Source organism: Pristis pectinata, chromosome 34 (genome assembly GCF_009764475.1).
Source record: "Pristis pectinata isolate sPriPec2 chromosome 34, sPriPec2.1.pri, whole genome shotgun sequence".
NCBI lineage: Eukaryota > Metazoa > Chordata > Chondrichthyes > Rhinopristiformes > Pristidae > Pristis > Pristis pectinata.
In genome coordinates, this window is record NC_067438.1 from 13346190 (window position 1) to 13373870 (window position 27681).

The 27681-nt window shown below is 48.2% G+C and overlaps 1 protein-coding gene across 1 annotated transcript; it reads left to right on the forward strand.

Annotated features, from left to right (window-relative positions):
* On the forward strand, positions 1 to 27569 carry LOC127585965 (uncharacterized). Its single transcript, XM_052043720.1, has 7 exons — positions 1 to 126; positions 3488 to 3786; positions 4406 to 4580; positions 10940 to 11180; positions 14338 to 14773; positions 19448 to 20346; positions 24470 to 27569. Exons 1-7 carry the CDS (start codon positions 1 to 3, stop codon positions 24520 to 24522), a joined length of 2229 nt encoding a protein of 742 aa, XP_051899680.1. The 3' UTR covers positions 24523 to 27569.
* Positions 27570 to 27681: the final 112 nt, after the last annotated feature.

Sequence of the window (27681 nt, forward strand, 5' to 3'; positions counted from 1 at the left end):
ATGTGCCTAGCGGCCGGCAGCACCGGCGGATGTGGACGGGACAAAGCTGTTGTTGGAGATGAGAGGCTGCGGCTCGGTCTCCCAGTGCTTGGACACGGATGGTGGGGGGAGAGAGAGGAGGCTCTGGTAAGAGTTGAACGGTAGGCGTCCGGGGGATCAGAGAGCAGAGCCGATCCGCCGGCAGGATAGCCGGCAGCCGGCAACCTAGGCCCGGGCCCGGGCCCGGAGCCCAGACAAAGCGCCGGGGCCGCGGCTGCGGGTCAGGCACCCGTGAAATAGGTGGGAATTTCCACCCCCATCCTCAGAAATCCTGGGATCGCCCCCTCCCCACCTCTCAATCCCGCGGTTGCAACGGCTCCCAATCCCTAGGAATTACCCTCCACCCCTAGACGGGTACATTATCCCAACCCCTAGGAATTCCTGGCCAACCCAGGAATTGCCCCCGTCCCCGAGGATTCCCCGCAATCTCCTCATCCCGAGGATTGCAAGATGTCCAACCCAGGGAATCACCCCCTCCACCCCCCCCCCCCCCATGCACATGGCAGACTTTCATTCTGATCCCAGGAATTACTATCCTCTCCAAACCCATTCCATGTCTGATCCCGGGGATTGCCACAAACTGCCCCCCCCCCCCCCACCATCCCAGGAATTATCGTCTCCCCAAACCCCCCCCACCATTCCAGGAATTATCGTCTCCCCAAACCCAAGGACTTTGATCCCGTGGACTCCCCCACAGCCTCCGATCCTCGGGATTGCAACGTCCCCCAATTCCAAGGATTGGATTTCATCCCCGATACTGGGGATTTCTCCTGCCATTTCTCTCTGATCACCCAATTCTAGGGATTGCAATCTGCCCCCAAACCCAAGGAAATAGCCTCTGCCAGCCCATGGATGGCAATCATTCCAATTACGGGAATTACCATCCTGCCTAAACCCGGGAATTGCCCCATCCCCAATTGCTGGGATTGTCTCCTGGATCCCAATGCCAGGGAATTACCCCCTGCCAGCACATGGATGACTATCATTGAATCCCAGGAATTACCACCCCCCCCCCCCCCCCCAGTCCTGTGGATTTGTCCCAGTCTAGGATCTCCTCTCACCCCAGGGGTTTACCCCCTCTGTCCCATGTTCCAGAGGTTTTCCCTCTCAACCCCTGTCTCCCAGGTCCTTTGCCCCTCTATATGTGCCCCAGAAGTTTGGCCGTACGCTTGAGTTCTCTGGGTTACCCATCTGTCACATGTCCGAGCATTTTGCCTCCTTGCGGCCCTTCTTTCTCCCTGCATTCTTGGGATTTATCCCCTCCCCAATGTCCTGGAGTTTACCGCCCTCCCTTGTCTGCATCTTGGTTATTGACTCCTCACAATTTTCGGCGTTGGGTTTGGTAGTTTGGGATAGCATTACTATCAGTAGTTGGTGGGAGGCTGTAGGATTGGCAAATGGGGGTGGGTGGTAGGTTCAGTGGTTGAGAGAGGTAGTAGGATCGGTAATTCATTGGTGGCAGATGGTAGGGTCAGTAGTCGGAGTATGGGTGGGGTGTTGGTGATATGATAGTAAACTGGCTAGTTTGGTGGTTGAATTAATTATTGGACAGCAGTTAGATTGGTATTTGGGGTCATGGTAGAATCGATCATCTGGATGGTGGTAGGATCAGTAGTCTTGGGGCTGGAGCTCGGAGCATTTGTTGGGTATATGAATGTTGGGCTGGGGAGTTGGGGATTGCTCGGGTCAGAGGGCAGTTTGGGGACGAGGACTGGTAATCAGGAGGAACAGGGTGGAGGCCTGGTGACTGGGAGGGGTCAGTTGAGTTGGCAGATCAGTGGGTAGGGTGAGGTCGGTTAAGGTTGTGGATGGGCCCCAAGTAGATCCGGACAAAAGTACATTGCTTGTGTTGCCAGTGATTGCCCAAGACCCCAGACTGACCTCTTCAGTATCACTTGGAAGCACTAGTAACAGGCCCTTTGAAAACCCATTCCTGCCTCTACCTGAAGGGAGAGAAAGCATACATTATGGTTGAAAATCCCCGGAACAGGAATGGCTTCAGTGTCGATTGGAGGCTGCCACATATGCCCAGCATCTTGTGCTTAAGTGTGTCAGGCACAAGGACAAGCCTGGATGAAAATTTGAGTCTTGAATAACTTGTATGATTTATAACTACTGTATGTTTGCTATTTCATTGAAATTGATCACATAGAATCAGATTTATTATCACAGACTTAGATGACATGAAACTTGTTGTTTTGTGGCAGCAATACAGTGCAAAGACATAAAATTACTATAAATTACAAAACTAAATAGTGCAAAAAAAAGGAATAACGAGGTAAGGTTCATGAGTTCATGGACTGTTCAGAAATCTGATGGTGGAGGGGAAGAAGCTGTTTCTGAATCGTTGTGTGTGGATCTTCAGGCTCAAAAAACATGACATTGTTTTCCAAATTCCAGGCATATTTTGTGAAAATCTAAAAACTGCAGATGCTAGAAATCTGAAATAAACACTGAAGCAAATCAGGCAGCATCTGTGTAGAGAGAAATGGTTAACATTTCAAGTGAATGACTTTTTTGTCTCTCTTTCCACAGATGCTGCCGGACCTGCTGGCTATTTCCAGGCATATTTCACACATGGTAGATGTCGGCCTGGTAACTTAATGGAATTTTTAACTCTACCTCTCCTTTGGAGTAGTATTGACTCCCCGATAACCCTTGGTTTTGACATCTCCTGAGAAATCCTCGTGAATGCTGGAGTATCTGACTCCACTTCAACATCAATATTTCCCTGTGGCTGATGCAGTCGTAAGGTAACTTGAATTATTTCACTGTTTCCTATGTAACCCTGGGGCAATCAAGGAGTGCTGGAACTCACAAATGAAAGCCCATAATTCTAGAAGTAGTCCGGATGTGAGGGAGGATTTTCAGGGCGACGATCTTTCTTGTTCTCGGTGCGTAAGGTGGTGAGCCAGTAATTTTATTTGAGACGTAAAATTACGGTAAGTTACAAAAATAAATAGTGCAAAAAAAAAAGGAATAACGAGGTCGTGTTCATGGGTTCATAGACCATTCAGAAATCTGATGGTGGAGGGGAAGAAGCTGTTTCTGAATCATTCTTGCATGGATCTTCAGGCTCAAAAAACAGGAGGAAGAAAAATTAATTGATGCCGTTGCCAGCAGTGAGCAAGGAAAAGATCTGGAGAGGATAGGAAAACGGGTGGGACGTGGAGATTCGTTGGTTTGGGAGTCCTAAAGCCAGGAGAATGGGACTTATGTCAGTTACTGTGGTCCCTATGGGTAATTTGCTTTGGACCCTGTGTGTGCAACTTACTGTGGTCCCTGTGTGTATCTTGCTTTGGACCCTGCTTGTAGCTCACTGTGGCCCCTGCTGGTAACTTACAGTGGCCCTGTATATAGTTTGCTCTTGTATTTGAGATGCTCTGATCCTTTCTGTCTTGGCTGCCATGCTGCTGCCTGTGGTTTATTCTCAATTCCCTTCTTCCAGTTGGGAGCAGTCTGTCGACCTCCTCCTGAAGCGGGGGCAGCCATGTCCCAGGTGGCGGGTTTTCGAGTGGGAGCTGAATTCTCAAGCTACAGCGAGCTGCACCGGGAGTACCGACGCTACCAGAGAGATTGCTCCGTGCAGCTGTGGACGAGGCACTCGCGGACCATCGAGGCCCAGAGGCGAAGGGCACCCAAGCGCCCAATGAATGATGCGCTGAAGTTTGCTGAGATCGACTACGCTTGCATTCACGGGGGCAAGTTATTCAAGACGAAAGGTTCTGGGAAACGGCCGAACCAGAGGTGAGGGGATCCTTGCAGTGGGTAAGCGCAATGGAGATCCCCAGCAGAGTCCCCCCGCTCCCTTGCTTTTTCCCCCTCCTGCTCTACCCCCTCGCCTTCCCCCCATGTTCTCACCCTTTCTCCTTTCCCCATTCCCCCTTCCCCCTTCCCCCCTTCCCCTTCCCCTTCCCCCTTCCCCCTCCCCATCCCCTAACCAATACCCTCTTCTCGCCCCTCTCCCTCTCCTTGTCTCTCTATGTCCCTCTCTTTTTCTCCCTCTACACACGTGCATGCTCACACACACACACACACACACACACACACACACACACACACACACACACACAGAGTAAGGCTCATTGTCACACATGGCATGCACTTTATTGGGCATTGGCAGTGGGTGACCCAGGGCCCCAGTGACAGATGATGTCTTTAGGAGCAGAGGAAGGGAGTTTATCTTCAGTTATACCATCAGTCGTTCAGCACACTGTCTTCTATCCTTCTTTTGCACTCTGCCGGCCAGCAAAGTGAATGTAATATTTCTCTTGGATTCAGTGTTGATTCTGAAGGAAGATCAACCACTGCTGGTCTTTGGCCTTCCCCAGTTGACTTGCACACTGCTGCCCACTGTCTGTTTCAGAACCAACAAGATGAAGTGTCCCTGCGTTATTAAAGTCCGCCTCTCTCCTGACGGAGACAAGTTTGTGGTGAAAGAGATGAACGAATCGCATAACCACACAGTGCAGCAGGTAAAAGCAGCACACAGATACCAGCCAGGTGGAAATTTTGGACCCGCCACTGCTTCAGATTGTCGGGTCAGTCTCTACTTGTGTATGTTGTCCCACGTCTCCTCTTTTGCAGGGAGCTCTGTATGTTATTCTATACACATACGGTACTACCCCTGTCCTCTGGAGTGTCAAATATGTCAGTGTTATTATTTTAAAAGTGCGATTAAGAACCTTGTAGAACATTGTACAAAAGTATAGGGGGTCTGAGCACGGGTACACACAAATCTTCAAAGTACAATTGAAAGCGCTTTTTAAAAAGACATGTGGATCCTTGGCTTTACCAACAGAAAGTCTGATTACAAAAGCAACAACAATGCACGGTGAAGCACTGAGTGCAAAGCTGTTTTATTGGCTATAACTGTGGTCCTCGAAACCAAAGCGAGCATGCGGTTCTGCTGAAGGTTGAGGGTGTAACGAAACAGAATTTTACTGGGGCAAAAGATGTGCCTCTGTCTACAAAGCAAAGAATAACACTGTCACTCCTGGGGTAAAGTGATTCGTTCTCATGGTAACAGTGGCATAGTCTGTGCCAAGTTCAGCAGAAACCTGTCTGCAAAGACTATAGTGCCAGACCCATCAAGAATTTAAAGCAAAGTTGCACATAAATTGAAAATAAATAGTAAAAGGGTCTAAATTGCAAAAAAAACATTGGTTATTGCCTCCAATCTGAGTTCAGGAGACGGCTCGGGATCCAGAATAGTAACAGTTTAGGGATTTCAGTTGTGGGGAGAGACTGCTCAAGGTTGGGCTATTCTTGGTGCAGGGAAGGTTTCAAATGAAATTGTATTTTGTTACAAAATAGAACAAGGCCATTCAGCCCATTGAGTTTGCCAGCTTTCCAAGAAATCCTATCAATCCCCTTCTCCCAGTAATGTATCCGATCCCATGTATCTATAACTCCCTCCTGATTCTCCTACCACCCACCCGATTTATAGTGGCCGTGTAGCCCAGTAACCAGCATGTCTCTGGGATGTGGCAGGAATCAGAGCGCCAGGAGGAAACCCAGGTGGTGACAATAGAGTAAAGAGAGAGAAGTTGTATCCAGAGGCAGAAGCATCAGGTGCCAGAGGATACAGACTATAAAGGACCTGGCAATGCCACGAGGGTCCATGAAAGGATGGCCAAAGCAGGGACTTGCGTAAACGTTGAAGGGAGCAAGAAAGCACAATTATGATGAAAGAGTCGTCCCTGTGCTAATTGGATAGGTCAAGCAAAGGGCTGTCACCATGGGTCATAGTTATACAGCAGGGAAACAGGCCATTCGGTTCGTCATGTCCACACTGACAAGTGGGAACTCATCTGTATTTATTCCATCTTCCTGCACTTGGCCAGTAGCCTTCTATGCCCATGCAATTCAAGTACTTGTCTGGACACTTCTTCAATGCAGTCAGCAACTCTGATTCCACTACTCTCTCCGGCAGTGTGTTTCAGGTACTCACCACTCTCTGGGTGATAAAGGTCCCCCATGGATCCCCTCTGAATCTCTTCCCCCTTGCCCTAAATCTACATCCTCTAGTTTTATCTAGCTCTGATATGGGGAATAGTGTCCTGCAGTCTACCCTATCTATACCCCACGTAATTTTATATACCTCAATCATGTCCCCTCTTAACCTCCTCCGCTCCAGGGAAAACAGACCCAACCTCTCCAGATAACTAAAATGCTCCATCCCAGACAACGTCCTGGTGAATATCCTCTGCACTCTCTCCAGTGCAGTCACATCCTTCTTACAGTGTGGTGACCAGAACTGTATGCAGTACCCCAGCTGAGGTCTGACCAGTGTTTTATAAAATTGGAGCAGAACCTCCCTGCTTCACTGCCCTGATTAATGAAGGTCAGTATTCTGTATACCGCCTTAACCATGTTGTATACCTACGCTGCCATCTTCAGGGACCTTTGGACTTGCACACCTATCTCTTCCCTGTGGGTCAAGTTGAGGTGATGTAAGGAAATTCCTTTTTGAAGCAAGCCTTGTTAAAACTGACGCTGCGCAGTACGATCACAGGTTAGTTTCTGCTTTGTTGTTAGAGAAGAATATTGCTCCAGGATGCAGAAGAGATTTACCAGGAGATTTACGAGGGTACTTGCTATAAGGAGAAGTTGGACAAACTTGAGTTGTTTCTTCTGGAGCGGCGGGAGGCCTGGGGGAGACCTGATAGGTTTATAAAATTATGAGAGGCATAGGCAGAGTAGACTGCTGGTATCTTTTCCCCAGGGTTGAAAGGTGTGTGGGGTTGGTGTTTTACACCGAGATTAGTGGGTGCCTGGAATGCGCTGCCAGGGGTGGTGATGGACGCAAATACAATCGAGGCGTTTAAGAGGCTCTTAGATGGGCACATGAATATGCAGAGAGCGGAGGGATATGGACCATGTGCAGACAGAAGGGATTAGGTGTCATTAGCTGAATTGGTTTGGCACCAACATTGGAGCTGAAGGACCTGTTGCTGTGCTGTACTGTTCTGAGGCATCAGCATGTAAGTGGGGCTTGAAACTGCTCCTGTGTCAAAGTGGGCGTCATGGCGAATTAGTGTAAAAACTGTGCTTGATGGTTGGTGTGGATTCAGTGGGCTGACGAGCCTGTATAATTCTATGGGAGAGTGTTACACTCACTGCCGGGATGTCAACCCAGCCTCTGAACTCTAAACCATGACAACTTCAGCACTGATTAACAGAGCCATATTGATGTCCTCTATTTTACTGGTCACTTCCCAACAGTAACAACAAGACTTATTTATGTAGTTCCTCTAATACACCAAAAATATCTCAAGCTGCCTTTTAGGGGAAGTAGCAAACAAATCGAACTGACCTGGCTCAGGACGGATAATGGCAGATGGCCAATAACTGGGTTAAGATGGGTTTCAAGAAATGTTTTACAGTGGGTTTTAAGCAGGTGGGTTTTGAGGGGTGATCTGCTGGAAGTATGTAAGCTTATGAGAGGTATAGACAGGGGAGATAAGTCAAAATCTTTCTCGCATGATAGCTGTATCAGAAAACAAGAAACATAGGTTTAAGGTGAGAGGAAGGAGTTTTAAGGGGGATCAGAGGGGTAAGTTTTTTTTTACGCAGAGAGTGGTTGATATCTGCAACACGCTGCCAGAAGAGGAGGTAGATTTCAAGGTTTTAGAGGCATTTAGACAGACACTTGTGCAGGGAAGGCATAGAAGGATACATCCTAGTGCGGGCAAGTGGGATTAGTGTAGGTGGGCAAGAAGGATGGCATAGATGTGGTGGGCTGAAGGGCCTGTTTCTGTGCTATACATCTCTATGACTACTGTAGGGTGATAAAGAGGCGCAGGGAGGGAATTTTAAATCTTAGAACCATAGCAGTTAAAGTTGTGGCCAGCGATACAATGATTAATTTCTGGGATGGGCAAGGGCCAGATTTAGAGGGATTTTAGAGTGGAATACAACGAGACGAAATTACAGAGCTAGGAAGTACTGAGAACATGGAAGGATGTGAAAGAAAATAAGGGGACCTTAAAATCAAGATGCTGTGTAACTGGAACACCATGTGGGTCAGGCACACTAACACAAACACACACTAATCCCAACACAAACACACACTAATCCCAACACAAACACACACTAATACCAACCCAAACACACACTAATACCAACACAGACGCACACTAATACCAACACAAACATACACTGATACTAACACAAACACACACTAATACCAACACAAACACACACTAATCCCAACACAAACATACACTGATACTAACACAAACACACACTAATACCAACACAAACACACACTAATACCAACACAAACATACACTAATACCAACACAAACATACACTGATACTAACACAAACACACAATAACACAAACACACACTAATCCCAACACAAACACACACTAACACAAACAAACACTAATACTAACACAAACACACACTAATACTAACACAAACACACACTAATACCAACACAAACATACACTGATACTAACACAAACACACAATAACACAAACACACACTAATCCCAACACAAACACACACTAACTCAAACAAACACCAATACTAACACAACCAAACACTAATACTAACACAAACACACACTAATACCAACACAAACACACACTAATACCAACACAAACATACACTGATACTAACACAAACACACAATAACACAAACACACACTAATCCCAACACAAACACACACTAACACAAACAAACACCAATACTAACACAAACACACACTAATACTAACACACACACTAACACAAACACTAATACTAACACAAACACACACTAATACTAACACAAACATACACTGATACTAACACAAACACACACTAATACTAACACAAACAAACACTAACGCAAACACACACTAATACTAACACAAACACACACTAACACAAAAAAACACTAATACTAACACAAGCACACACTAACACAAACATACACTTATACTAACTGGGACTGGTCAGTCAACCAGGACCGTGAGCAGCAAACTTTGGATGAACTTAAAGGGACAGACCAAGGGACGAAGGTCAGAAGTGGGATGGAATAAGCCCTTGGATGAGGATTGTATTACTAGATGTGTCGAGGCTGGAACCCTGACTTCCTGTGTCTTGTTATTTTGGGTTACTTAGGCAATCATCTATAATTTGAAGATACTATCACACCACTGAATCAGAATCCGATTTATTATCACTGACTTATACGATGTGAAATATGTTGTTTTGTGGCAACAGTACAGTGCAAAGATAAAATTACTATAAATGACACAAAATAGTGCAAAAAAAAAGGAATAACAAAATAGTGTTCAAGGACCGTTCAGAAATCTGATGGCGGAGGGGAAGAAGTTGTTTCCGAATCGTTGAGTGTGAGTCTTCAGGCTCCTGCACCTCCTCCACGATGGTAGTAATGAGAAGAGGGCATGTCCCGGATGGTGGGGGTCCTCAGTGATGGATGCTGCCTTCTTGAGGTGCCGCCTTATGAAGATGTCCTCAATGAGGAGTTTATGAGAGTCAGCCAGCTTCATCACGGGGGATGTCCCGTGATGGAGCTGGCTGAGTCTAAAGCCCTCTGCAGCCTCTTGTGATCCTGTGCACTGGAGCCTCCATACCAGGCTGAGAAGCAACCGGTCAGAGTGCTCTCTGCTGTACATCTGTAGAAAGTTGTTTCCCGCTGATCACCACTCGGAGGGGAAGGTAGAGGATAAATGACAGAAGAGTGCAGGGTAGAATTATCACAATTATACTTGTCCAAGGGATGAGGAGAAGTTGGTCATGCATTTCCTGGAATTTAGCAGGTCAAAGTCTCATCTGCTCAGCTGAATGAATTTGGAGGAATTAATGGAGAGAGATTATTGCTGCTCATTGAGGAGCTCGGGACGAGGAATGTGGTGTAAAACCAGCGATGGCCTTTTGTGAGTGAAGTTAGAGTCATGGAGAGATACAGTATGGATGCAGGCCCTTTGGTCCATTGAGTCCGCACCAACCATCAACCACCAATTTACACCAGTCCTACATTAATCCCATTATTTTATTCTCCCCCAACTCTCAGAAACTCCCCCCACATTCTCCCACTCACCTGTACACTTGGGGCAATTTACAGTGGCCAATTAAGTTACCGCAACTCGCGCATCTTTGGGAAACAGTTAATATTAAATTTTAAATCTAAGATTGATAGATTCCGAACAACCAATCATATGAAGCAGTATTGGCAAAAGGCTAGTACATGGTGAGAAGATTGTCCATATATTATCCCAGTGAATAGGCGAGCCACCTGGCCTGTGAAATGGTTCCTTCAAGGAATAATTGAGGTGAAATATACAGGTAACCTCAAAGGGAAGTTGAATATCCACAGTTGGAGAACAAGGAGTAAAGAATGAGTTGATGGATTGAGATGAAGAGGGATGGGTGGAGCAAATGACCTGCATGGACCAGCTGGGTCGAATGGCCTGTTTCTGTGCTATACAGTTGAAGCTCTCTAGTCTGGCAGTCTGTGAACTGGCAACTCCTGTGTTCTGGCATGTTTTGAATCTGCAGTACGGATTTGTACTAATTAACTAATTCCAACTAAGATCTAAAATTAAGATCTGTACTCATTTATAGCTAATTAACCTACCAGTGAAACTTTTGCGATCTTAGGTGACTGTTTCTGACAAACTTTATGTTATAGACAGTTCTCTGAAGCCTTGTGTGGTCTGGGGAGTGTCTGAATTTAATATGAACAGTTTTCCTGCTCGGAGAAAGATGATCGGGGCATTTCTGTGGTTGGGAATTTCTGTGGTCCGGCACCAGTTCAAATACCAAGGTGCCGGATGAGAGAGTTTCAGTCTGTACTTTTGATGCAATGGTTGACAGAAAATTGTTGAGATGGTGGTCACTGGAGGAACGTTAAAAGATCTTTACTTGTACCACACAGGCAGAACAGGAGAGGCTTCCGCACCAAAGGCGCCTTGTCAAAGCGCTGTGTGGGGATGTGGCTTCTATGGTCTCGCTGCAGAGTAACGGAGCCGGTGTCAAAGAGCAGCTGGGGGAGGTCGCAGGCAAAGTGCTCATCCGGCAGGATGTCCACAGCCTCGTACGCAAGGACAAGTGGGCCAGCTCCAAGGTCCACAAGACTGACGTGGAGAAGATGGTGCCCACGCTGGCGGCTGTCAAGGGTAGGTGTCCAGCCAGTCCCTCTTCCAAGGGCTAATGTGTTGCTCCAGGCCTGCACCGCTTGTTCTCCTGTCCCGGGACGGTGTGGTTCACCCCTCCCCCACCCCGGGACAGTGGGGTTCACCCCTCCCCCACCCTGGTCTGGCGTGGTTCCCACCTCCCCCGCCCCAGTCCAGCATGGTTCCCACCTCCCCTACCCCGTGATAGTGTGGATCACCACTCCCCACTCCCAGGATAATGGGTTCGCTCCTATTCAGCACCAGGATAGTGTGAATCCCCACCACCTCCATCCCAGGGTGTGTGGATCACTCATCCCTGATCCCAGGATAGTGTACCATCCAGTCACTAGAACACTCCCTCCTGCATCCCAGGACAGCGTGCTACTCTCACATTTGCTCTCTCTTCCCCAACCCAGGACAGTGTGCTGCTCTGTCATTAGATCTCTTCTCCCCCAGCCCAGGACAGTGTTTTACTCTCTCATTGGATCATTCTTCCCCCAGCCCAGGACAGCGTGCTGCTATGTCTTTAGATCACTCTTCCCCCCACCCTGGGGTAGTGTACCACTGCGTCACTAGATCACTCCCTCATCCCACCATGGGAATCTTCACTGTCTCCAATACTGCAGGGATGGAGGCAGTGATTTGCTACCGGATCACTTTCTCAATCACCTTGGAGAGAGCCTGCTGCCCCTGCAGCAGATCAACCCACCCTCCCCTCACCATCCGCCCTCCCTCTGTCCCCATGGCAGGGACAGCACACCTCTCACTACTTGCCTTCTCCAACCCCGGTCGCCGCCCCACACTTCACACCCTCCCTTCAGGAACATGCTGTCCAACCAGTAGATCACTCCCCCCTTCACTGCAGGGTTAGGAAGCTGATTCACTAACAGATCAATTCCTCTGCAGTCTCTCCACCATCTGCCTGCCATCCCAGGGATGGGGCAAACCTCTGGCCACAGGTCACATCCCACCCCCGTCCCAGGGGCCACTTCTCTGGCAATTGCTCACTCACCCCAACCCATCACCCCCAGGTCACTCCCACCCCTGATGCTCCCTCTGACGTTGGCCTGGTCTGGTATTGTCACCAGGATGGGACCAGGGTCTGCTACTGTTTGGAATGAAACCAGAATTAGGTTGATCTTGTGGAATGGGACAGCCTTCCTGCAGCTTAAACCATGTTTTCTCTGTGCCAGGAGTGTGCGATGGGACAGTGTAGAGAGAGTTTTACTCCTTATCTAACCTGTGCTGTCTCTGCCCTGCAAGTGTGTGACGGGACAGTGTAGAGAGAGTATCCTGCGCTGTCTCTGCCCTGGGAGTGTGCGACGGGACAGTGTAGAGAGAGTATCCTGCGCTGTCTCTGCCCTGGGAGTGTGTGACGGGACAGTGTAGAGAGAGTATCCTGTGCTGTCTCTGCCCTGGGAGTGTGTGACGGGACAGTGTAGAGAGAGTATCCTGTGCTGTCCCTACCCTGCGGGTGTGCGACAGGACAGTGTACTTGTGGCTTTACTGTGCATCTAATCCATTCTTTCCCTGTCCTTATTTACCCTTTTATTCCTTTTCCAAAGATGGTTTATCCAGTGATTACAGTGTCATATTATTACAAATTTACAGTACTTCATGGTTCACTATTTACAGTTTCAAATTATAACATGGTCATGACTATCCAGAATGCACTCGAGCCCCTGTGGCACCCACCAGTCCCTGATTGGAAAATTAGTTGTTTCACGAAAGTATTTTCCCCAAAGGTAGAGGGTAAATATGTTTTCAATTTGTTAACAAAAATAAATGGCGTACTTTCAACTGAAAGGAATTTAATTGAAAATTGAAAATCAAAGATCTGCAGATGCTGAGAATCTGCCAGACAGCACAGTGGCGTAGCTAGAAGAGCTGGTGTCTCACAACGCCAGTGATCTGGGTTCAATCTTGACCTTGTCTGTGTGGAACTTGCATATTCTCCCTGAGACCACATGGGACTCCTCCAGGTTCTCTGGCTTCCTTGTACATCCTGAAGAATTGCGGGTTGGCAGGTGACTTGGCCGCTGTTAATTGTCCCTCGCGTGTAGGTGAGTGGAAGAATCTGGGCAGAGTTGATGAGAATGTGGGGAAAATAAAAATGGCATTAATGTAAGGTTGGGTAAGGTATTTTTATTAGTCACATGTACATCGAAACACAGTGAAATGCATCTTTTGCATTGTGTCCTGGGGGCAGCCCACAAGTGTCGCCACGCTTCCGGCGCCAACGTAGCACGCCCACAACTTCCTAACCCGTACGTCTTTTGGAATGTGGGAGGAAACCAGAGCACCCAGAGGAAGCCCATGCAAACACAGGGAGAACGTACAGACAGTGGCCGGAATTGAACCCGGGTCGCTGGCTCTGTAAAGCTTTATGCTAACCACTATACTACCATTAGGGTAGATGGGTCATTGATAGTTGGTATGGACTCAGTTGGCTGAATGGGCTGCTTCTGTGCTGTATCACGCCACGATTCTGTGACTAGGCAACCACCTTGATTTTACATGGATAGGAAAGGTTTAGAGGGATGTGGGTCAAATTCAGGCATATGGGCATAGGTTAGATGGGCATCTTGGTCGGCATGGACGAGCTGGGCCGAAGGGCCTGATTCCGAGGATGTTTAACTCGGTGCCTCTAAAAACAGAAATACTCAGCTGGTCAAGCAGCTTCTCTGGAGGATGAAACGGGGTCGACATTTCCAGTTGAAGGCTGGCGAATGGTCTTTGAGCTGAAACAGTCTTTAACGCTGCTTCTCTTTCCACAGATGCGGACTGTTGAGCGTTTCCAGCAAACGTGTGGGGATTGAGGTGGCTGCTGCCGCTCCTGTCAGAGGGAGCGGCTGTAAGTCGGCCCTGTGTTGGATAGCCAGCAACACACAAAGCACTGGAGGAACTCAGCGGGTCAGGCAGCAGCTACGGAGGGAAATGGACAGTCGGCTTTTTGTGTCGAGGCCCTTCATCTGGACTGGGATGTCAGTCCAGATGAAGGGTCTCGACCCGAAATGTCGACTGTCCATTTCCCCACTCAGATGCTGCCTGACCTGCTGAGTTCCTCCAGTGCTTTGTGTGTTGCTCCAGATTCCAACGTCTGCAGTCACCTGTGTCTCTGTATTGGATTGCCCTGACCCATGCCCATGTTTGCTTTCAGATGGCACTGTGGTGGTGGTTGTCAGCAAGGCCAATGTGCTGCAGGCCATCTACTACCAGGACAGCAGCATGAGGCAGACCTTCGAGAAGTTCCCCGAGGTGCTGCTGATGGACGCCACCTACAGCTGGGAGGGCCTGCAGCTCGCCACGTACCTGCTGCTGGTGATCGACGGCAACGGGGAGAGCGAGCTGGTGTGCCTGTGGTTCCTGCAGAACGAGGAGCGCGAGACGGTCCGGCAGCTGCTGCGCATCTTCAAGCAGAAGAACCGGGCTTGCGAGAGGACGGTGGTGGTGGTGACCAGTGGCAAGGTGTGCAGCGGGGAGGTGGTGTCCGACGTCCTGCCTCACTGCAAGCCGCTGACCTGCCTGGTCCACATGCTGCGTGCCTTCCAGGACGACGTGACCAGCGAGAAGCTGCACGTGACCAGTGGGCAACAGTAAGCTCTGCCGCTGCACTTCCGTCCTGGGGCAGGAGTGGGCGGGGATAGCATTGGGGTTGGGGGCGGGGGGTGGTGTGTGGAGCGGGGGGGTCCCAAATATTCCTCCTTGTGGGTTCCTGTCAGGGCACGTGGATCAGATGGGGCTGTGACTTGCGTTCATCTGTGTGGTCTCCACAGTCCAGTCAACCTCTGCCTCATTTGCCTCCCTTCCCACCTTCCCAACCTACCCACCTTCTTTGCCCTCCCTCCCTCTCCTCCCCTCCCCCATCCACCCTCTTCCTCTTCCTCCCCCTCCCCGTCTTTCTTTCTTCCCTCTCTTGCCTTTCCTTTCCCACTCCCTGCATCCTCTCCCTTGGCTTTCCTGCCTGCCCCCCCCCCACCCATGTCAACACTTCTCCCCCCACCCCCCCAAGCCCCTTTTCTTGATCCCACTTTTTCCCAACCCCCTGCATTCAGAAGAGGGAATGCCTGTTTACACTTTCTATTATCTGCACAATTTTCATTTTAATTTCCTACCTTAATCTTTTGGTCAGCTATAAATCCATCAGTCCATTTATTGCTTAATTGCTTGCTTCTCGTAATCTCCATCTCCTATTGTATGCAGGTATTTCGTTATGCAATATATCTATTGAATATTTCAACATATCCTTGTCTGGATCTACAAAGTTGCTTTCCATATATTATGTCCATCTGTAGCTTCCCATTTATCTCCACTGGTACCTTCATCTATTTGTCTAGCTATGTAATTTGCCACTGTCTCTGTCTGAACCCAATACCTCCACCTTTTTTTTTCCCCCAAAGCATCCCTTGCTTTTTTCTCCTCTTCCTATATTTTTTTTTACCTTTTCCGGAATACAGGAGGTTGTTGGAAAGGCTGATTCCTGGTTTATTCCCCGTCCTTAGGTGCCGTGGTGAACTGCTGCCACTTGTGTGAAGGTTGGTGTTGGGTAGTGAGTTCCAGGACTTTAGCCTGTCACAACGAAGCTCTTCATTTCTAAAGGCATGCATTACAAAGGAATGGTGGAGTTCCCATACTCTCTGCCCTTGGCTGCTGGGTGGTGGAGGTTGAGAGTTTAGGAGATCCGATGGAAGAAATGTTGAAGGAGGTTCTGCATTGCACACTGTGTAACCCTAGTGCACAGATGTTGGGGGAGGCAGATGTTTAAACCAATGGATAGAGTGCTGATCAGGCAGATGTTTTTTGGATCATGGCAAACCATTTGAGTATTAGGACATAAGCACAGTACAGCACAGGAACAGGCCCTTCAGCCCACATACATTGTGCCAAAATGACGACTAATTACACTAATCCCTTCTGCCTCCACATGGTCCATATCCCTCCATTCTCTGCACATTCATGTGCCTAAGAGCCTCTTAAACACCTCTATCGTATCTGCCTCCACTACCACCCCTGGCAGCGCATTCCAAGCACCCACTACTGTCTAGTAAAAAAAGCTTGACCACACATCTCCTTTAAACTACCCCCCCACCGGCTTTAAATGCATTCCCTCTGGTATTAGACGTTTTGACCCTGGGGAAAAAGATACTGGCTGTCTACTCTCTCTATCCCTCTCATAATTTTATAAACTTTTATCAGGTCTTCGCTCAGCTTCTGGCACTCCAGAGAAAACAACCCTAGTTTGTCCAGCCTCTTATGGCACGTACCCTCTAATCCAGGTGGCATCCCAGCAAACCTCTTCTGCACCCTCTCCAAAGTCTACACATCCTTCCCATAATGGGGCGACCAGAATTGAATGTGATATTCCACATGCAGCCAAAGCCAAGTATTATAAAGCTTCAATGTAGCTTCCTGACTCTTGAACTTGATGCCTTGACAAATAGAAGCATTCCATACGCCACATTGTGAAGAGAGCCAATAGCTGAGCTACTCAACACGTCAGGCAACATCCCTGGAGAAAGAAAGGTGAGCCTAGTCAGAGCAATAAACAATCTGCTGGAGGAAGTCAGCTGGTCAAGCAGGATCTGTGGGAGGAAAGGAATTTCGGGTCGAAACCCCGCATCAGGACTGACTGAAGAAGTATTGGAGGAGATTCTGTGGTGGCCGGACAACCGTCATGGATCAGGCTGGCTGCCAGTGCACCTTCCGCACCTCTGTGAAGCTCCCCTGATCCAGGGTTTTGCCCCAAAATGTCAACAGTTCCTTCCTCAACCACCCCCCCCCCAACAGATGCTGTTGGGCATGCTGAGTTCCTTCAGCAGATTGATTGTTGCCCTGGACATTGGAGGATGTGGAATAGCTAACGATTTCTAAACTAGACCAGAGACCAGGAAAAAGAAAAGAGATAAGGTACAATAGGGAAAAGCCTGTCATGATGGCCACCCCATTACAGGAGAGGAGGAGATGAAGTGACAAGGGCAAAAGACAACAATAATGTAAAATGTAATGGTGTGGAGCTATGGATGGTTGCAGCAGAACAGCAGGGTTGAACTCAGGCTGAGCACCAGGGGTTGCTGTGGTGGGGAATGCAATGGAAGGTCAGCCTGGGAGTCCACTAAACCACCCCTGGCTATGCGCTGTAGAGGGATCCCCACCCAAGCATCAGCTATCAACCTCTGCATCCCATCCTCCAATACCAGCCACTGGGGTCTGACCAAATAGGAAGTGGTTGGGGAAGGGGGCAGTGCTCTGCTCCTGCCAGTGCTTGGAATGGTAGAAGAGGCTGAGGACAGGGAGCAACACCAGTGCAAGACCCAGAGCACTGGAGGAACTCAGTGGGTCAGGCAGTATCTATGAAGGGAAATGGACAGTTGATGTTTTGGGTCAAGACCCTTCATTTGGACAGAAGGGTAGAGGGGAGGTAGCCGGTATAAAGAGGTGGAGGGATGGGGTGGAGCAAGAGCTAGCAGGTGTGGATCCAGTGTCACAATGTCAAGCGAAGAACAAGATTGCAGAGAACCCTAATTCAGAACACCAGTACAAGACTGGAGTCGGGATGCTTCCCCAGAACCAAACGCAGGTAGTGACCAGAGGAATCTTGTCTCAGAGCTCTGAGGTCTCGTCCCAACAGGGAAACAGGATATCCTAGAGGAAACAGCAAAACTGGGCCTGCTCTAGAGTTGACAGCTCTAAGCAGCTAGGAGACAAAGTATACCCAAAGGTTGACCAATACTCTGGCAACCAGTGCTAGTGAAACCAGGGTTCTTATGCTAGTCTCTTGATGGGGCTCAGGTGTGTGTCGTTATGCAATTATTAGTGCATGGAATCCATGTGCTGCACAACAAGGCACCATCAATGGGGCCGAATCAAGGGCCAGCACTTGGAACCATGACATCCAGGTGATTGGGGGGAGGGTGGGAGGATAGGAGGATAGGCAGATGAGGGTGGGGGGGAGTGTGGGAACGACGTCAGAGGCTGGGAGAAGATAGGTGGAGGTGACAAAGAGCTGAAGATGATGGGATCTGATGGGAGAGGAAGGTGGAGCATGGATGAAAGGGAGGGAGATGGGGACCGGAACAGCTGAGGGACCTGCTGAGTTAGACCATAAGATACAACAGCAGAATTAGACCATTCGGCCCATCGAGTCTGCCCCGCCATTCAATCATGGCTGATTTTTCCGTTTCAACCCCATTCTCCTGCCTTCTCCCCGTAACCCTTAACCCCCTTCCCAATCAAGAACCCCTCAACCTCTGCCTTAAATACACCCAACGAGTTGGCCTCCACAGCCCTCGGTGGCAACAGATTCACCACCCTCGGGCTGCAGAAATTCCTCCTCATCTCGGTTCTAAAGGGACGTCCCTTTGTTCTGAGACTGCACCCTCGGATCCTCCAGCGCTTTGACTGTTGCTGCAGATCCCAGCATCCTGCGGTCTCTTGTGTCTCTGAGCTACGCCAGTAGTTCACATAGAAAACCTACATCACAATTCAGGCCCTTCGGCCCACAAAGCTGTGCCGAACATGGCCCTACCTTAGAAATTGCCAGGCTTACCCATAGCCCTCTATTTTTTTAAGCTCCATGTACCTATCCAAAAGTCTCTTAAAAGACCCTATCGTATCCGCCTCCACCACCGTTGCCGGCAGCCCATTCCCCGCACTCACCACTCTCTGAGTAAAAAACTTACCCCTGACATCTCCTCTGTACCTGCTCCCCAGCACCTTAAACCTATGTCCTCTTGTGGCAACCATTTCAGCTGTGGGAAAAAGCCTCTGACTGTTCACACGATCAATGCCTCTCATCATCTTACACACCTCTATCAGGTCCCCCCTCATCCTCTGTCGCTCCAAGGAGAAAAGGCCGAGTTCCCGCAACCTGTTTTCATAAGGCATGCTCCCCAATCTGGGTAGCATCCTTGTAAATCTCCTCTGCACCCTTTCTACGGCTTCCACATCCTTCCTGTAGTGAGGCGACCAGAACTGAGCACAGTACTCCAAGTGGGGTCTGACCAGGGTCCTATATAGCTGCAACATTACCTCTCGACTCCTAAATTCAATTCCACGATTGATGGAGGACAATACACCATATGCCTTCTTAACCACAGAGTCAACTTGTGCAGCTGCTTTGAGCATCCTATGGGCTCGGACCCCAAGATCCCTCTGATCCTCCACATTGCCAAGAGTCCTACCATTAATACTATACTCTGCCATCATATTTGACCTACCTTTGTTTTGCTAACTTTGTTTCCTCTTTTCACCCTCCCCACCCTCTCTCCCAGGAGTCAGCTCCTACAGATCCTGCACAGCATGTGCTACGCGGCCTCGGCTGAGGAATACGACCTCCTGTACCGCCAGCTGCTGGACACCAAGATGCAGCGAGCCACCGATTACTTCCGCAAGACCTGGCATGAGTCTCGGCACCAGTGGGTGGAGGGCTTCAAGCACGAGAACGAGAGCTACCTGACCAGCACTGTGCAGCGGGTGCAGGCCCTGAGCCAGAAGCTGAGGGCCGCGGTTGGCGACTTCACCGACGTGCCGTCCTTCACCCGGGACCTCCTGAAGGCCATCGACTCGCTGCGCACCGAGTGCGACCTCCGGGCGGTGCGCATGTTTCAGAAGGTTCCGCCGGCCGGCCTAGAGGCCGGCTCCACCGCCTCGGCCTATGGCGACCTGCTGACCGACTTCGCCTTCTCGCGGGTGCGGAGGGAACTGGAGGAGGCGGAGGGGGTTTCCTTCCTCGGCATGGAGCCGGAGTCGGCCAGGCCTGTCTGCCGGCGCCGGGCAATTGTCACGGACCAGGCCAGCTGCCAGTGCGCCTTCCGCACTGCCATGAGGCTCCCCTGCCGGCACATCCTGGCCTTCCGGCGGCTGCGGGGCGTCCAGCTCTTCGACCCCTCTCTCTGCTCGGACCGCTGGACCCGGGAGCACTTCCTCCGCCACCACCCGATGCTCTCTGGTGGCGAGCCATCCCCAGCCTGCTCTCCCCAGCGCCAGTCCCCCCGGGAGCGGCCCAAGGTTCAGCAGGAACGATACAGCCAGGCCTTCAAGGTAGCTCGCAAACTCTCCTCGCTCGCTGCCCAGTGTCCGGCCGAAGAGTTTGGCAGGTGCTTGGCGGTCATGACGGCTGTCACCAACATCTGGGCCAGAGGTGGCCAGGTGCAAGTCACCGAAGTTAATGGTTGGTAGAGTCGCCACCTCAGAGGACAAACCAAAGATAAATTTGTAACGGGAGTGTGGGCTGCTCTGGGATGGTAGGAACCGAAGGCAGTGAGGATAGCGGTTTAGAGTCAGAATCAGGTTTATTATCACTGACGTATGTCGTGAAATTTGCTTTGCGGCAGCTGTACAGTGCAAGACATAAAAATTACTATAAGTTACAAAAATAAATAAATAGTGCAAAAGAGGAATAACGAGGTAGTGTTCGTGGGTTCACGGACCGTTCAGAGATCTGATGGCGGAGGGGAAGAAGCCGTTCCTGAAGTGTTGAGTGTGGGTCTTCAGGCTCCTGTACCTCCTCCCCAATGGTAGTGACGTGAAGAGGGCATGTCCCGGGTGGTGAGGCTCCTTAATGATGGATGCCGTCTTGTTGAGGCACCATCTCTTGAAGATGTCCTCGACTCCGGGGAGGGTTGTGCCCGTGATGGAGCTGACTGAGTCTACAACGCTCAGCAGCCTCTTTCGCCTCTGCAGCCTATAAGATTATAAGGGGCATAGAAAGGGTAGATGGTCATTTTCCAGGGGTAGGGGAGTCTAAAACTATAGGGCACAGGTTTCAAGTGAGAGGGTAGAAATTTAAAGGAGATCCGAGGGGTAATTTTCACGCAGAGTGGGGTGGCGATTGTTTGGAACCGGCTGCCAGAGAAGGTGGTAGAGGCAGACACAGTTACATTGTTTCAAAGGCATTTGGATAGGAAATGAGTAGAGAGATACGGGCCCAATGCAGGCAAATTGGATTAGCATAGACGGGCATCAGGGTCAGCATGGAAGAGTTGGGCCAAAAGGCCTGTTTATATGGTGTACGACTATGATGGCGAGGATGGAGGTGGGAGAATTGATCCCCAGCCCCAACAATCAGTCATTGTGTGAAGGAGAATGGTTTCAGCTATCATTCCAGCTGCACGGTAGTGGGCTGTGCTTGTGCAGATGATGTTGAGCTAAAATGTTATAACACAGTGGTTATCAGTGAAACTTAATTACAAAGCTGGGTAAGACTGGATCATTCAGACTTCAGAAATAAATTGGTGAAGGTGCAGAAACAGAATCACTTAGAGATGGAAGAACACGGCTTCTCCATTTCTCAAACCTGATGTAATATTCAGTCACCTTATCCACTGTTCGTCATTGCTGCTTCATGCAGAGTCAATAGTTAAACAGCAAATCTGAGATAGCCTGTTCTCTCGATTTAAGAACCTATTACTTATTTCCTGATGCATCTAGAGTGCGAATAAGAAACTTGAATTTCTCCGACAGGTGAAGCAAAAAAAGTTTAAATTCCAAAGGCTATAGATGCTTGAATATATATGGTGAAGTTTTTGGAAACAATGTGTTTGTAAACGAAAAAGAGCATCTTAAGATTTAGTGATAAGCATTGACATCCCAAGACCACTGACGTCCACCACCAAAAAGGACATAGGCGGCACAACACCTCCACATTCCCCTCCATCACCCTCAATGTCCCTGATCCTGGGTCTGTACCCTGGAACTTGCGTGGTTGGAGAACCTTCACCAGAAGGATTGCAGGTTCATAAAGGCGGCTCATCACAACCTTCTCAAAACGGCAATTTGGGGGCTGCAGTAGGAAGTAAATGAAGAAAATAAAAAGCTGCTAAAGGGCCATAGGAAATAAAGCTGGCAAGGTATTAATTTTTTTAAAATTTTATTTGCAGCATGGTAACTGGTCCTTCAGGCCCAATGAGTCCATGCCGCCCATTTTTTAAACCCATATTAACCTACCTGTACGTCTTTGGAATGTGGGAGGAAACCGGAGCACCCGGATGAAACCCACACAGACACGGGAGAACGTACAAACTCCTTACAGACAGCGGCAGGAATCGAACCCCGATCGCTGGCACTGTAATAGCGTCGCGCTAACTGCTATGCTACTGTGCCAGCAGTATTGGAGGTTTTTGCAAGTATATTCAGTGAAAAGTAGTCCCTTTTGTGGATTACACAGAGAATATTGTGAATGAAGATCAGGAAATAGATATTTTTTGACCTTCAGAGGATAATGTACTGGAAATGTGAGGGAAAACAGAAGAAGTCAAGGGGAAACGCGAACTAGATTCAGTACAAGTTTTTTAAAGAAATGGTAATAGAAGAAGTTAGATAGTCTTGGGCGAGGATTAAAGGTCAGCACAACATTGTGGGCCGAAGGGCCTGTATTGTGCTGTACTGTTCTATGTTAATAGTGAAATTGGTGTTCAAGATTGGCAAACAATTAGGACTGGTTGTTTTCTACGCCAGGCTATTCAAAAGTATCAGTAAGGAGGTTTTCAAAAAGCGTTTTGACTGAATAATTGTCTCCTTGAATTGGGATTCTGTCACTGTCATTCCATTCTTGAAGGAAGGTTCAGAGAAAAAAAAGCAGGACTTGATGTCTGTTTGGCTTCTCTGCAGACGCAATCAGAATTTCTTATCAGAGTGAGTGTGATGGACCACCTGGACAGATGTGAGTGTATCAGAGAGAGATGGTATGGGTTGGTGAAGGTTAAGGGATGTCTAATGAACCCAGGTTCATTTATTGAAGATGCATCCAACATGATTAATAAAAACACTGATGTTTTATAATAGGATATTCAATAAGGATCAATCAAGAGATGGTTGACAGAAAGGAGAGAGCATTGAACTGAAGGCTAGCTTATGGAACGGGTTAGGAGGTAGGAGACAATGTGGGATTAATGGATATGGATTGGCAGGATGTGACTTGTTGGGACCCCAAATGTACGTATTAGACTCTTGCTTCCATCACCACCGATGTGGTTTGATTGAAGGAGTAGAGATGTGTGCCTTCAAGTTTTCTGATTGGTGAGTGGGAAAAAGTGGCAAATGGAGTTCATTTTGGGGAAGCGTGAAGCTATCCACTTTGGAGCAAGGAAGTGTGTGTGAGCAGAGAGAATTGTGAATCCAAGTATAGAAATTGCTATTGCTAGTAAAACAGATGTAAGTATGAATGGAATCTTGGACTTTATCTCAACATCCTAGAGTTAAAAAGGCTGAAAAGTTATGTTGCAGCTGCTCAGAGTCCCAGTTAGACCATGTCTTAAGTCCTGCATTTGGTTCTGGTCATTGCATCTCAGAGGGATACACTGAGCATGGAGTGTGTGCAACATTGAATCACTAGAGTGATACTGAGGGCAAAAGGGGCCATATGAGGAGGGTTTTGAAGCTATTTCCTCCGGTAGGAGTTAAAAAAAGGGACATAATCCTAAAATTAAATCGAGGCAGTTCACTGATTAGTTCAGGAAACACATCTTCACACAGTGTACTGAAGAAATGCTTCCTGAAACCATTTACCATGGGGAGAAGGGGCCAGGCATGGAAGTAATGAGAGAGATGATGCGTACCTGATGGGCTGAACGATCTTTTGTGCTATAATCCTTCTACGGTTCTATTTGTATTCAAGAGTCAGTTTGCCTTCATACCCTTGCTGAACAGCTTGTGCGTTAACGCAAGCTGCTGGTGGATGTGCGGTAATAAATGCTCAGAGAGTACACAGGAAGAAAAGTTGATAGTGGTCGCACCAACAAAAGTGGAGAGAGAGCATGCAATGGTTAAAAAGTGTTAAAGAAACACAGTGAAATCATTTGTGAAGCAGGTCCAAGGAAGTATAGACAAGTAAGCTTTGCATTCATAAGAGAAGGATAAGTAAATATTCCAGGTTTTGATGGAATCAGAAAATATAATTAAGAATCATGGCACTGATTTCAAAAGAAAAAAATCATGTCTAATGGAGCTAATTATATTTGAAGTAGTAACATAAGCCGTAGCCAAGGGCAGTCTAGGAAATGCAATATCTTTTCATTATTGGTTAGAGAGCAATCGGACAGTTTGAAAGATTAACTTTCCTGTGATAGACATGTCCTCTAATACTCATTGTTGCCATACCCTCTGTCATGATTTGTAACTATGTTTTCTCGAATGTTTATTTTACTGCTTTTACTCTCTACAACTTTTATTACGTGGTTCTCTCTAACGCATTACTGTGTGCATCCTCTAATACCTGGTTGCTGTATGCTTCCTGTTAGTTTACATTGCTCTGTGCACCCACCAATATCACTCACTATCGCTTTTTACCTTTTCAGTGACTGGTGCGAGAGCGCAAGGGTCATCTGCTGCAGCCACTGAGACAAGTTGAAGATGTGTGTACGAACTAATTTCGGAACTGACTAACAGACAATGAGAGCTGCTTAAAGTCACATTGATTCCCAAAGGTTTGATGATCCCAGGAATCAGGATCTGGAGTTGCTTTCTCTTCGCACCTCTGGTGTGTGTTGTGTGCGCGTGTGTGTGTGTGTTTTTGTGAGAGTGTGTATGTGCGTATGTGCAGATGCATTGAATGGACACACACACATCCGATCACCATTCATGGTGAGCTATTGGTCGTCCTTGGATTGAACCTTGAATTGAGTTAATCTGTGGACTATGACGGTGAATGAGATTTGACAGTTTGTCTTGGACGAGATTTTATTATGTTCTCTGCACCCCGGAGCCAGTTCTGCCATTCCATGGATATCATAATCTGTCCAGCAGGAGGTTTGAACAGCAAACAGGCTGATTTTTTTCCTTCCCTCAAGCTAGCAATGGAAGACTGATTGAGATCAGTTCATTCTCTGCAGGTTGGGAATGGAATGTGGGACTTGTCTAGTCAGTCTGAGTCCATACAACCTCTTGCCTTCTCTTATCAGGCCCCTGCTGGGACTATGAGAGCCTGAAATGTTCAGGAAGCACATGGAAAATGTTGGAAATAAGCAGCAGCTATGAGAGGGTTCTGTGAAGGGAAGAGGTTGTGGCATTGAACCAGTGTTTTTAAACTTTTATCAACTTTTAGCAGATTCTTTTATTGATTGGGATTGACATTTTCTATTGTAAAGAATGGTATCAGTTTGGCTGAGTTGCAGGTGGATCCATTTCTCAGTTACGTGGGTGAGTGTTCAACCTTGCCTCCTCTCAAGAATTTGAGCCCATAGTCATGACCATCACTCGATACAGCGATGAGAGATGTACTATGAATAGTATGGGCATGATTTGACCCTAATTCCCTCCCTCCATCTACCCACTGCTACTGAATCCATCTTAAAACACATCTCTTGGGCACCTGGCCTGACATTTCTTTCTTCAGCTTGTTAAGGTGTTGGGCATCTCTCTGCCCAGACTGGATCCTTTATCTCAACTTGTGAAATGTTTGTGCTTGTGTTTGCCTATTGGATCAGCACTCGGACTGCGAGAATGTGGGTCACAGCCTCAGATTTGATCAGAGTTTTTAAATAGATTTAGGTTTTATATTTTAAGTTTTACTTAGCTCTCTTCATTCCCCTTCAGGTTAACCCAAAGTGCTTTAAAAGTAACTGTGGCTACCAGTTTGCAGAGTGAATAACAATGTGATAACGGCCAGGTAATCTAGTCAAAAATGTAGATTGGTGACCAGGACCCTGGGATACTTCCTCACCTCCTCCTTGAATTAGGACCATGGCATCTGTTACGTCAGCCGTTGTAACTCTGGTTCACGTCCTATTGTAAGTTCTCCCTCTGTACTGCACTGGAGAGCCAGTTTAGATTCAAGATGCTGGAGTAGGGGTGATTCAGAAACAGTGGTGCTGCTGACATGCAAGCGTCAATAACTTCTGGAGACACGAGACTGCAGATGCTGGAATCTGGAGCAACACAAAATGCTGGAGGAACTTGGCGGTTCAGGCAGCATCTATGGAAGGAAATGGACAGTCAACGTCGACTGTCAATTTCCCTCAACAGATACTGCCTGACCCACTGAGTTTCTCCAGCACTTTGTGTGTTGCTGTCAATGATTTCTTGTATGATCTGAGAGGCGATTCGCAATAGTAACCCCTGTCAGATTGTGATAATGTCAATTATCTGTTGGAATCTGTTTGATGGGCAGGACTGAATGGAGCATTACTTTGGATGGGAGGGGTAGGAGGAGGACCAGTCTGGCCAAGTACACCCTTTGAGTTAGAGGGAGGTTCATTTAAAGTGGTGAGAAAGCCTCGGCTAGGACATAGGGCGAGGGTGCATGGAGTGCCTGAGGGACATCAACTGAGTGAAGCCCCCGTTCAGGGAGCTACCTGGCTTTGTCTGTGGTCCGCACTCCATTAGCCTATCTCAGCTGAACACAAGTGTCTTGACCCAGGCCCGTTGCTGGTGACCGTAGACCTGGATCACAGACAGTTGGCCAGGAAACTGTGGTTAGTGGCCATGGTCTCACCTCCACGGATCAGTGTTTTGCTGAGCTTGGAGTGTTTTCCTGCACTTGTTTCTGTGATACCCAAGTCCCCTCACCCTGATCCTGATGCTGAATGAGGAAGGTAAGTGATTGTTCCATTGCTTTGTGCTGGCACCCTCAGGCAGGGTACAGGCAAACTTCGCGAGGATTTGTGATCAGGCATACTCTGTTTACGCACTACTAGTGCAGTGTAAAGCGATTTGACAGGGTCTGGAATACCCACAGACTGCGATCAACCACAAAGCCAGTTAGGATGCCTGTGGTGCGGAATGTTGTCCAGAGCACCAGGAGAAGCCTTGAGCCCTGCAGTGTCCACATTCTTCAGTATATCCCAGGAGGGGCCAGAAATATTGGGCTTTCCAGAATCCCAGACTCGACTGTGATGGGACCTTCCCTCTCCATCCAGACCTTGGTACTGTTATCCCATTGGGATAGCATCCAGAATGTGTTTGGTTTCAGCACAGCCCAAGTTACATATGGTGAGTTTCTGGATCTGGAAGAATCCACTGCACCAACCCAGCCAAAAGTACATTTCAGCATCACGCACATCTTTCACTTCCCTTCCCTCTGTCACACACTCCTCAGTGACTTCCTTGTCTCCATGTGTCAGTGTCTGGCACTGCCCCTAGTATATATGCCACTGTCCCCTGTTCCCCCAGCTGCAGTGCTTCATCAACCTAACCCCTCACCTCTCCCCCCCCCCCCCCACATCTCCACTGCAAACCAACTGAATCTCCAGGGGAACTGTGCAGTGGCTGATCTGCGCACAAAGTGATTCTTACGAACGAAAACAACTTTTTAAATTAATAACTTCTTTGAAAAATGCTCAATCTTTTTATGACAATGTTTAAACACATCCCATTGATCCTCCTTGTTAAAAGGCCTGATGTGATTGTAATTGTTCATATTTTTATCATTAATAATGAAACTAATGAACCCTAGATGCAATTCTGTACAATAAAGATTTTTTTAATGAAATGAAACCTGGAACATTTATTAGTCTAGAACCCCAACTTTGATTATAGGCACTGGAGGCCAGTCCGTGGACTCTGGATAAAC